At 44.9% G+C, this 12,621-nt stretch overlaps 1 protein-coding gene across 1 annotated transcript; it reads left to right on the top strand.

The window, feature by feature from the left end:
• The first annotated feature begins 7,776 nt into the window (after positions 1 to 7,776).
• Positions 7,777 to 8,296, top strand: LOC103126451 (small ribosomal subunit protein eS19-like). The gene has a single exon (XM_007537355.3). The coding sequence runs from the start codon at positions 7,816 to 7,818 to the stop codon at positions 8,251 to 8,253; it is 438 nt and encodes a 145-aa protein (XP_007537417.1). The 5' UTR covers positions 7,777 to 7,815; the 3' UTR covers positions 8,254 to 8,296.
• The last annotated feature ends 4,325 nt before the right edge of the window (positions 8,297 to 12,621 follow it).

The raw sequence follows: 12,621 nt of genomic DNA on the forward strand, positions 1-12,621 counted from the left end.
TCCCAAGAGAATGCCACAGGCCCCACCTCTCCCTGTGCAAAAGTATTTCTGCCTTGATTCTTATCTTCTAGAACCCCGCCAAGCCTGACCCCACCAGGATGCCAAGATGTGCATCATGTCCTGACTCACTCACATAAAATAACTCGACAGTCTTCTTGACTGGAGAAATGGCTCGTGGGTAGAGCACTGGGCTCACATGCAGGAGGTTCCCTGTTCAGTTCTTAGCCCTGAATGTACCAGAGTGATGGTCTGGTTTCTCTCTATCCTCTGTCTGTCTCATGTGGAACTCTCTTCTCATATATAATCTGAATATGTATCTGAAAAACAATAACTCTACATTGACATTCTGAAAAACACTCCTACCTGTATCCAGCAACAGCAAATAGGAGTGAAAGCAAGCTAAGTGTCAGTCTTAAACAGGCTGGTTAAAGAAATCCTGGGACATATATTCAGTGGAATACTACTCTGGAAAGAAAGAAAGAAAGAAAGAAAGAAAGAAAGAAAGAAAGAAAGAAAGAAAGAAGGAAGGAAGGAAAGAAGGAAAGAAAGAGAAAGACATTGTGGGACGTGGTGGTGGTTCACCTTGTTGCGTGCACATGTTACAATGAGCAAAGGCCTGGGTTCAAGTCTCCAGTCCCCGCCTGCAGGAGGAAAGCTTTGCAAGTGGTGAAGCAGTGCTTCAAGTGTCTCTCTGTCTCTCTCCCTCTCTCTACCCCCTTCCTCTTGATTTCTGGTTGTCTCTATCCAATAAAGATATATATATATATATATATATATATATATTTTTTTTTTTTTTAACCAGAGCACTGTTCAGCTCTGGCTTATGGTGGTATGGGGGACTGAACCTGAAACTTTGGAGCCTCAGGCATGAGAGTCTCTTTGCATAACTTTTATGCTATCTACCCCCACCCAATAAAAGATAATTAAAAATTATGATTCAAAGATATGGCACTGATTTTTGTACATTGATTTCGTAGCCTGACACCTTGCTATATTGCCTAAAAAGACAAGATAGGGTTGGGTGGTGGCGTTCCGGGTTAAGCACACATAGTACAAAGCAAGGACCCATGCAAGGGTCCTAGTTGGAGGCCTCGATCCCTACCTACAGTGGGGTCGCTTCACAAGCAGTGAAGCAGGTCTGTCGGTGTCTGGTGTCTGTCTTTCCCTCCCTCTCTCTGTCTTCCCCTCCTCTCTCCATTTCTCTCTGTCCAATAAAATGGGGAAAATGGCCGCCAGGAGCAGTGCACGCGCGCACACACACACACACACACACACACACACACGAATGGAACTGGGAGGTTGGGCAGTAGTGCACTGGCTTAAGCGCACATAGTAGGAAGCCCAAGAACCCACACGAGATCGCGGTTTGAGCCCCCAGCTCCCTACCTGCAGGGAGGCGGGTGTCGCCGCTTCACAAGCTATGAAGCAGGTATGCCAGTGTCTTTATCTCCCCTTCTCTGTCTTCTCTTCCTCTCTCAATTTCTCATTGTCCTCTCCAATAAAAATTGGAAAATGGCTACCAGGAGCGGTGGGTTCATAGTGCAGGCACCCAGCCCCAGCAATAACTCTGGAGGCTAAATAAATAAATGGATGGATGGATGGAACTGGAGGTTATTGAGTTGAATGATGAAAGTAAGAAGGTGGAAGACAACTACAGGGTGGTTTAGCTCAAACCTGAGAGAACACAGTGGTTATGCTAAAGACTCTCATACTTGAGACTCTGAGCATACAGTAAACCATAGCTGAGCAGGGCTCTGGGGGGAAAAAAGTGATGGGTGGGCTAATATATGGAGTTGAAACATGAACTGGCAAACAAACAAACAAACAAGCAAAAAAACAACAGCCAAACTGTCTCTAAGACTTTGTAAAAACTGTTGAAATCATGACAGAAGACCTAGTGGGGGTTGTATTGTTATGTGGAAAACTGGGAAATGTGATGCATGCACAAACTATTGTATTTACTGTCGAATGTAAAACATTAATTCCGCAATAAAGAAATTTAAAAAAGAACTGTGGAAATTGCGGGGTTGGGGCGACACCAAACTTTGGTGTAGAACTATACCTTATAAATTCATTATCTTGTAATACATGATTAAAACACCAAGTAAAATAATTTGAAGGGGGGGAGTCGGGCGGTAGCACAGCACAGCGGGTTAAGTGCACGTGGCGCAAATCGCAAGGACCGGCTCCCTCAAGGATTCCAGTTCCAGCCCGGCTCCCCACCTGCAGGGGAGTCGCTTCACAGGCAGTGAAGCAGGTCTGCAGGTGTCTATCTTTCGTTCCTCCTCTCTGTCTTCCCCTCCTCTCTCCATTTCTCTCTGTCCTATCCAACAATGATGACATCAATAACAACAACAATAATAATAACTACGACAATTTAAAAAGGGCAACAAAAGGGAAAATAAATAATAAAAAATAATAATTTGAAGGAGGTCAGGCTGTAGTGCACCCACATCATCACATGCAAAGACCAGGGTTCGAGCCCCTACTTCCCACCTGTAGGGGCAAAGCTTCATGAATGGTGAACTAAGTACTGCAGGTATCTCTCTGACTTTCTCTAGAGACAAAGATGATCCTTCATTTCCCAAATTCTCTCTTTCTTATCAAATAAAGGAGGGGGGAGAGGGAGTGGAATGACTATTGCAAGTAGTAGATTTGTCATGCAAGCATCAAGGCCCGGAGATAACCGTGGTGGCAATAAAAAATAGTTTTAAAAGGATAAAAATGATTTTAAAAATAAATATGTACATCTTTAGAAACTGGTGTTTGTGTGTACATATCTACCCACAGGCAAACAAATCAATACTCTTGTTGAACAAGTGAGAAGGTGCACACAGGGAAAACATGTACACACGTTGCAAATAAAGACACTTAGCCGTTGGAAAAATCAAACCGTTTTGAAGCCAGAGACGCAATGATTAAAGCTAGATATGTGCTTATTAATGAAACCTGACCATTGGGAGTCAGGCAGTAGCGCAGTGGGTTAAGTGCACGTGGGCAAAGCATTAATGGACCCTCATAAGGATCCGGGTTTGAGCCCCCGACTCCCCACCTGTGTGTGTGGGGCGTCGCTTCACAAGCCGAGAAGCAGGTCTGTAGGTGTATTTCTCTCCGACCCTCTTTGTCTTCCCCTCCTCTCTCCATTTCTCCCTGTCCTATCCAACAATGACGACATCAATAACAACAACAATAATAACTACAACAATAAAAAATAAGGGCAACAAAGGGAATAAATAAATAAAAATTAAAAAAAGAAACCTGACCATTGACTTAGCCTTCAAGGTAGTCTCAACACATTTCAGTGAGCAATCACAGATCAGTATTGTCAAAGATCCTAAAAAGCTGTACTTTGTACAGTGTTTTTTGTTTGTTTTTGTTTTTGCCTCCAGGGTCATTGCTGGAGATCGGTGCCTGCACTATGAATCCACTGCTCCTGGTGGCCTTTTTTTTTTTTATAGGACAGAGATAAATTGAGAGGGGTGGGGAGATAGAGGGAGAGAGAGAGATCTGCAGACCTGCTTCACCGCTTATGAAGCAACCCCTCAGCAGGTAGGGAGCCAGGGGCTTGAACCCGAATTCTTGCACCTCATACTATGTGCGGGGTTAACCCGGTGCCCCACTGCCCGGCCCCCTTTACAGAATTTTTAATGGAATTTGTGCCTACACAATCCCACCAACAGTAGCAAACACACACATTCTCTTTGTATTTTTTTTTTTTTTGATGAGAGGGGCGGCAGGCAGAGATCACAGCTCCAGCAATCCTGAAGGTGGCCGGGGACTCGAGCCCAGGTCCTCTAACATGCTAAAGTGTGCAATCTACTGGGTGAACTATTTCTCAGTCACTGAAAAAACTTCTAAGCAACTCTTGGTAAAAGTAATGACAAAAAACTAAAATAAAAAAACACGTATCCCTCAGGAATCAAACCAGTACATATCCAGCCATAGACTTTAAAATGAGAATACGGAGAAAAGCCGAAATCACACTTAAAAGTGCCCAATCCAAATTTGAAAAAGGCCCTAGTCTGACGGCAAAGATATCCACCATCAGCCCCCCAAAGTCTCTCCCAGGACCCGCATCCACCCCTCTGATCACAAAACTCCTACTTCCTCTTCAAGGCCTTTTGAGACATACCTCAGTGAATGGCGATTATCGATCAACTGACTGGTGCTAAGTGGTGAGAAGCCTGGTGGCAGGTGCAGCTCGAAGGCTAGTGGAACTTCGGAACTTCGGAACTTCGGGGGTGAGGACGAGGGTGTGGGGCTGGGTGCTTAGCCCCTCCCCTTTAGGAAAAAGTTGGGCTTTGCGCCTGCTCAGTACTGGTCGCGGAGCAATTCTGCCGCCTAAAATTTGAAGGTTGCAGCTGCAGAATGAAGCAAGACCTCGCTGTACACCTTTCTGCAAAGGCCGCCACGCGCCTTGATCGCTACACTTGTTTCTTCTGAGTCCCTCGTGTTCCTCTGCTCCACTTATGGGGGTGGGGTGGAGTGGGGTGGGGGCGGGGTGCAGATAGCTGCCCCTGTGGGTGTCCCATCCTTTCCAGCAATGTCCCATTATTTCTAGTAAGATCTGAAGCTCCTGCAATTGTTTTGATCACTAGGCAGGCTGCTCCTGAGGAATACAGGAAAACATTTTTAGCTCAAGAAAATTAAATTGAGCCTGGGTGGGGGTGCACCTGGTTGAGCACACATGTTACAATGCACAAGGACAGGTTCAAGTTCCCAGCCCCCACCGGCAGGAGGAAAGCTTTGCAAGTGGTGAAGCAGTGCTATTTCAAAATAGACATGGGGGAGGAGCTGGAGATAGCTCCCTCAGTAAAGAACACACTGTATTTATTATGCCTTAGGACCCGAGTTCAAGCGCTGGACACTGCATGGGAGCAACATACAAGACACAAGAACAGCACTGCTCCTGGCGGCCATTTTTAACGTTTTTTTTTCTTTCTACTTTATTTGACAGAACAAAGAGAAATTGAGAGGGGGAGGGGGAGAGACAAGGAGAGGGAGACATCTGCAGACTTGCTTCACCGCCTGTGAAATGTTCCCACTGCAAATGGGGAGTGGGGACCTGAAGCCAGTCCTTAAGCTTGGTAATACATATACTCAACAGGGTGCGCCAAGGCCCGGCCCTACTCCGCCCCCCCCCCCACTTTTAAATAAAAGAAGAGTAAGTAGAGATGTGGCTCAGTGGACTAAGAGATCGACTTTCAAGCACGAAACCACAGTTCAATCTCCAGCAATTTTTTAAAATTGTGTTTGTTTGTTCGTTTGTTTATTGGATAGAGACAGCCAAAAATTGAGAGGGAAAGGGACATAGAGAGCGAGAGAGACAGAGAAGACACCTGCAGCCCTACTCCACCACTCGTGAAGCTTCACTGCCTATGTGGGGACCTGGGGCCTTATGCACTGTAATGTGGGTGCTTACCCAGGTGCACTACCGCCTGGCCCCTAGATAAATAAATTATTTATAAAGTAAATAAAGGGCAAAACCAACTACACTCCCTTATGAATCTTTCCCTGAGTTGGTCCATGTGACTTCAGTATGGTGGCTGGGGACTTGAACCCTGGTCCTTGGGTATGACAAAAGTGTGTGGTTTACTGAGTAAGCTATCTCCCAAGCACAGTTGAATTTTTTTTTTTTTTTAGATAGAGTCCTTCAGGAGTAGTCTAATCTTGCAGGCACAAAGCCCCAGTGTCCCCACAGAACAAACAAAAGCAAAGCAAGCCAAAAAAAAAAAAGTCAATTTTTTTGTTTCTGGGGCTTCACAACTCTGGGTTGATATCTTCAGACAGAAAATAAGATACAGGGAGTTGGGCGGTAGCGCAGCAGGTTAAGAGCACGTGGTGCCAAGCGCAAGGACCAGCTTAAGGACTCCTGGTTCCAGCCCCCTGCTCCTCACCTGCAGGGGAATCGCTTCACAGGCGGTGAAGCAGGTCTTCAGGTGTCTATCTTTCTCTCTCCCTCTCTGTCTTCCCCTCCTCTCTCCATTTCTCTCTGTCCTATCCAAAGACGACCTGAAGAACAACAACAATAATAACTACAACAATAAAACAACAAGGGCAACAAAAGGGAATAAATACATAAATAAATAAATATTTTTTAAAAAAAGAAAAGAAAAGAAGATACAGAGGGGAACCTGATTCATGAACATGACAAAGTAAGCACCTTTCTAGGTGAGCTATCTTGCTGAGAGCCCCGCCCCCCAAAAAAAAAAGTATTTTTAAAAAGCGCAAGAAAGGGGAACTGGTAGTGGTGCACGCAGTTGAGTGCACACATTGTCATGTTCAACAACCTGGGTTCAAAAATAAAAGACCCTGGGGTGGGTTGGGGGAAAGTTCAGGTCGGGGGGGGGGGGAGGGCTCAGGTGCTGGAACTTAATGGCAGAGGATCTAGTCGGGGTTGTATTGTTATGTGGAAAGTTGGGAAATGCATGTACAAACTATTGTATTTGCTGTGGACTGTAAACCATTAATCTTCCAACAAAGAAATTAAAAAAAAAAAAAAGAACCCGAGTTCAAGACCCCAGTCCCCACCTGCACAGAGGAAGATTCACAAGCTGTAAAGCAATGTTGCCAGTCTCTCTCCCTCTCCCTCTCCCTCTCCCTCTTCCCCCTCTTCCTCTACCCCCTCCCTCTCCCTCTCCCCCCTCTCTCTCACCCTCCCTCTCCCTCTCTCTCTCTCTCCTCTCTCTTTAGTTCTCTCCCTCCCTTCTCAATTTCTCTGTCCTATAAAAAGAAAAGTAAAGGAAAAAAAAGAAAAAAGTCCACCAAGAGTGGCAGATTCACCATGTAGGCACCAACCCCATTGATAATCCTGGTGGCAAAAATATAAATTAAGATAAGAAGCAAAAGGTAAGAATCTGGGGTGGGGGGGAACTCATATTGGATTAGTAATAAGAATGCTTCTCTGAATGACAATCAGCAAATCTAGCCATGAGCTGTTGACGATTCATATAGCCAACCACAAGGTACAGAAAAGTCTGAAATAAGGGACTAGAAGAGACCTTGCCAAGCATATGCTAATCAATATGAAGTAAGCTTGATTATTTTAATATCAGCCTTAAAAAACTAAAACAAAAGCTATTTGTTGGGATTGTAAAGGTCATTCCTCAACTCTTGGACTCAACAGGGTTATGTAAAGATTCCAATCTTATACACAAGCTAAAGGCATAAAATGCATATCAAGAAAGACCAGCAAAATAGCTCATTTGGATAGTGTGTGGTTTTGCCATGTGTGAGACCCAGATTTGAGCCAGGCCTCCACCATATTGAAGGAAGTTCCAGTGCTGTGGTGTCTTCCCCCTTCCCTGTCCACTCAGTCTTTCTTTCCATCTGAACCCCCAGTGACAAGGAGGAGGGAAAGAAGGAGGAGGAGAGGAATAAATCCCCCCAAAAAATGCTTAAAGGCACATTTAGTATTAAGCCATTCTCTTTTCTGTCCATACATCCCTTTGATTTTTTTTTTTTTTTTGCCACCAGGGAGTTCCACATCTACACAATACTACCGCAGCCTTTTTTTGTTTTAAACTAAAGGGAAACAGAGAAAGAAGAGGAGACACCACAACACTGTCCCACTGCTCTTAAAACTTCCCCATACAAGTGCTTCCATGTGGTGACCAGGGGCTTGAACCCAGGTCTTCACATATGGCCAAGTGTTAACTCTACCAGGTGAGCTATCCCCCTGCCTCTGATAAACTTTATTCTATAAATTAGGTGCAGTAAGGGGGTCCGGAAAGTAGCATACCAGATTAAGCACACATAGTACAAAGTGCAAGGATCCCAGTTCAAGCCCCTGGCTGGCAACGCAGAGGCCACACGATGCCTGGAGTTACCGTAAAAGACGTGAACCAGCAGGAGTTCGTCCAAGCTCTTGCAGCCTTCCTCAAAAAGTCCGGAAAGCTGAAGGTCCCAGAATGGGTGAACACGGTCAAGCTGGCTAAGCATAAGGAGCTCGCTCCCTATGACGAGAACTGGTTCTACACACAAGCTGCTTCCACAGCACGGCACCTGTACCTTCGGGGTGGTGCTGGGGTTGGCTCCATGACCAAGATTTATGGAGGACAGCAGAGAAACTGTGTCATGCCCAGCCACTTCAGCAGAGGCTCCAAAAGTGTGGCCCGCCGAGTCCTCCAAGCCCCAGAAGGGCTGAAAATGGTGGAAAAGGACCAAGATGGGGGCCACAAACTGACACATCAGGGACAGAGAGATCTGGACAGAATCGCCGGACAGGTGGCAGCTGCCAACGAGCAGCATTAGAACAAATTATGCTGGGTTAATAAATTGCCTCATTCATAAAAAATATTATTTCTCTTATTTCATAGGACAGAGAGAAATTGAGAGGGGAGAGGGAGAGCTAGAGAGGGAGAAATATAGACAGTGGCTATTTCATAGAGACGATGGTGGCCTTGGTAGGTGTACCCTGGACAAACATGGGGCTAGACTCAAGGTCAGTGACCCAAGAAGAGTGCTGAGTTCTTACTGCACACGCCTAAACAATGCAGATTGCAATGCTAAACTTCTCTGCAGCCTGCAAGAGTAGATTGACCAAAATAAGAGTTTGCAAAGAAGAACAATATATCCTAGAAGAAACTGTGTTCAGGGTGGGGAGTTGTTGGGGCCGGGGGTAGGGGTGGGGGTGGGGGGTGGGGTGGAGCAGTGATATGGCCGGTTGAGCACACAGCTTTCCAAACACGGAGTTCGAACTCCTGCTCCCTACCTCAGGGGGGACATCTCATGAGCAGTGAAGCAGGTCTTCATGTGTCTTTCTCCTTATCTCCCCATCCTCTATCAAATTTTCTCTGTCTTATCAAATAAAATATAAAGAAGAAGAAAATAAAAGAAAAAAGTAGGGCTGGGGAGACAGCATAGTGGTTCTGCAAAAGACTTTCATTTCTGAGGCTCTGAGGTCCCAGGTTCAGACCCCAGCACCACCATAAGCCAGTTATGCAGGGCTCTGACGTATCTATCTATCTATCTATCTATGAGTCTATTCATCCATCTTTCTCTCTGTGTTTCTCTCATTAAATTAAATAAAATGTATATAAAAACAAAGAAAAAATGGCCACTGTGAGCAGGGGACTCATAGTGCAGATATCAAGTCCCAGTGATAAACCTGGTGGCAATAATAATATATATATATATATATCCCAGGAATAAATTTAACATACAATAAGTACAAATAATAGTAATTATAAACACACACACATATATAATACATTTGCTTTTATTCAATGTGTAGTTATCATTCCTTTGTCATAAATTAAGTATGAATATGTGTATGAGTTTGTTTCAGGATTCTTAATTCTGGTCCATTGATTCATGCGTCTTTTTCTCTGTCTTTTTTTTTTTTTTTTTGCTTTGTTTTACTGGTGGGTTCTGGCTTATGGTGGTGCTGGGGATTGAACCTGAGACCTCAAAGTCTCAGGCATGAAAGATTTGTGTAACCTCTGTGCTATCTCCTCAACCCCCCATATATCTATTTTCATTCCAACATCATAAAATTTAACATATTTATTTATTTATATATTTATATATATATATTTTGCCTCCAGGGTTATTGCTGAGGCTCGGTGCCTGCACTACAAATCCACTGCTCCTGGAGGCTATTTTCCCCATTTTGTTGCCCTTGTTGCACTTGTTGTAGTTATTGTTGTTGTTGTTGTTGTCATAGCTGTTGTTGTTGGATAGGACAGAGAGAAATCAAGAGAGAAAGGAAAGACAAAGAGGAGGAGAGAAAGATAGACACCTGCAGACCGGCTTCACTGCTTACAAGGCGACCCCCTGCAGGTGGTGAGCTGGAGCCTCGAACCAGGATCCTTAAGACCCTTAAGACAGCTCTTGCACTTTGTGAAACGTGCGCTTAACCCATTGCACTACCACCCAGTCCCCTTATTTATTTATTTTTAGACAGTGACAGAGAGGAGAGAGGCTTTTCCAGGAGTGGTAGAACTACATAGGCTTAAAGGGATATATATAGAGAGGGGCCGGGTGGTGGCAGACTAGGTTGACCATACATGTTACAATGCATAAGGACCCAGGTTTGAGCCCCCAGTCCCCACCTGCAGGGGGAAAGTTTTGTGAGTGGGGAAGCAGGGCTTCAGGGGTCTCTCTCTCTCTCCCTTTCTCTCTATCCCCCCATTCTCTCTTGAATTCTGTCTCTATCAAATAAATAAATATAATAAAATTTTAAGTGATATATATTTAATATACTCTATAATAAATAGTTTCACATCTTTACATCTTCTCCAGTCTGCATATATTTTATTTCTTGCTGTTGAATAATACATCCGGATAAGAGCTAAGGAGATAGCTGGGCCCTTGTTGGAGCACACAACTGGCATGCCTGAGACTCCAAAGCTGAGCAGTAGTCTGCTCTTCTTTTCCTCTCTCATTCTTTCTTTCTCAATAAATCAATAAATAAACAAAAGAGTGCTCTAAGCCATGGGAATTGAACCTCGGGCCTTTGGACCCAGGCATGAAAGTCTTTTTTTTTTCCCACAGTTATCTGGGGCTCGGTGCTCCTGGAAGCCATTTTTTCCCTTTTTTTTTTTTCTTCTAGGGTTATTGCTCTGGCTCGGTGCTTGCACTACAACTCCACTACTGGCAGCCATTTTTTTGATTTTTTTTTTCAATAGGACTGAGAGAAATTGAGAAGGGAGGGAAAGATACAGAGGGATGGAGAAAGATAAGACACCTGCAGACCTGCTTTACCGCTTGTGAAATGACCCCGCTGCAGTTGGGGTATCCGGGCTTGAACCTGGATCCTAAGCGAGTCCTTGCGCTTTGTACTATGTGAGCTTAACTTGGTGGGCCACTGCCCGAACCTCCATTTTTTTTCTTCCTTTTTTTTTTTTTGATAGGACAGAGAGAAATTGAGATGGGGTATAGAGAAGGAGAGAGAAAGACACATGTGCCGGCGTGCTTCACCGTTTGTGCTTCAGGCTCTGCAGGTGGGGAGCCAGCAACTCGAACTGGGATCCTTGTGTTTCATACTATGTGTGCACCATATTCTTTTTTTTTTGCCTCCAGGGTTATTGCTGGGGTTCAGTGACTGCACTATGAATCCACTGCTCCTGGAAGCTATTTTTTCCTCTCTTGTTGTTGTTGTTTGATAGGACAGAGAGAAATAGAGAGAGGAGGGGAAGACAGAGAGGAGGAGAGAAAGATACACACCTGCAGACCTGCTTCACTGCCTGTGAAGCGACCCCCCTGCAAGTGGGGAACCAGGGGCTTGAATCTGGATCCTTACACTGGTCCTTGCGCTTCGTGCCATGTGTGCTTAACCCACTGCACTACCACCCGGCCTGCCATATTTCTTTCTTTTTTTTTTTTTTTCCTATTTTTCCCTCCAGGGTTATTGCTGGGCTCAGTGCCCGCACCATGAATCCACCGCTCCTGGAGGCCACCTTTTCCCCCTTTTGTTGCCCCTGTTGTTGTAGCCTCGTTGTGGCCATTATTGTTACCATTGTTGATGTTGTTCGTCGTTGGACAGGACAGAGAAAAATGGAGAGAGGAGGGGAAGACAGACAGGGTGAGAGAAAGATAGACACCTGCAGACCTGCTTTACCGCCTGCCAAGCGACTCCCCTGCAAGTGGGGAGCCGGGTGCTTGAACTGGGATCCTCACGCCGGTCCCAGTGCTTTGTGCCACATGTGCTTAACCCACTGCGCCACCGCCCGACCCCCTCTTTATATATATATATGTTATCTTTTCTTTTTAAATATTTATTTATTTATTTATTTATTCCCTTTTGTTGCCCTTGTTGTTTTCTTGTTGTATTTATTATTATTGTCGTCGTTGTTGAATAGGACAGAGAGAAATGGAGAGAGGAGGGGGAAGACAGAGGGGGGAGAAAAAGATAGACACCTGCAGACCTGCTTCAAAGCCCATGAAGCAGCTCCCCTTCAAGTGGGGAGTCAGGGGCTCGAACCGGGATCGTTACACCGGTCCTTGTGCTTTGTGACACCTGCACTTAACCCGCTGCGCTACAGCCCAACTCCCACCCATATTTATTTTTTAAAGTGCTATATACTCTGAACCATCTGTTCCCTGGGAATTATCTGATACTTTACCAGTATATGCCCATTTGATTCTTTAAATCTTGCCAAGTATATATTATTCACCCTACTTGATAACTGAGGGAACTTAGACACAGAGATGATTACAGACCTAAGACAGGATTGCTGACATGCCCAGTGAGAAAGTGATTCAGAACTGGAATATATACACTGGGTGGTGAGTGGAGTGTGATAACAGATACCAGTCAGAGCTATGAAACCATGCCCCTAAAACATACATCTTTGCCAACCAATGCAATAAAAAACAGTTTTAGGCCAGCCTGGCTCTCCTAAGTAAAAAAAAAAAAAAAAAAGTATATTATTTTATAGAAGATTCTCAGGGCATTTGGGTGTATATTGACAGTGGAGAAGTTCGGGAGTCGGGCGGTAGCAGGCAGGTGGTGCAAAGCGCAGGGACTGGCTTATGGATCCCGGTTCACGCCCCCGGCTTCCCACCTGTAGGAGAGTAGCTTCACAAGTGGTGAAGCAGGTCTACAGGTGTCTATCTTTCTCTCTTCCCTCTCTGTCTTCTCCTCTCTCCATTTCTCTCTGTCCTATCCAAAAGCAG

The sequence above is a fragment of the Erinaceus europaeus genome, chromosome X (assembly GCF_950295315.1).
Source record: "Erinaceus europaeus chromosome X, mEriEur2.1, whole genome shotgun sequence".
Classification (NCBI taxonomy): domain Eukaryota; kingdom Metazoa; phylum Chordata; class Mammalia; order Eulipotyphla; family Erinaceidae; genus Erinaceus; species Erinaceus europaeus.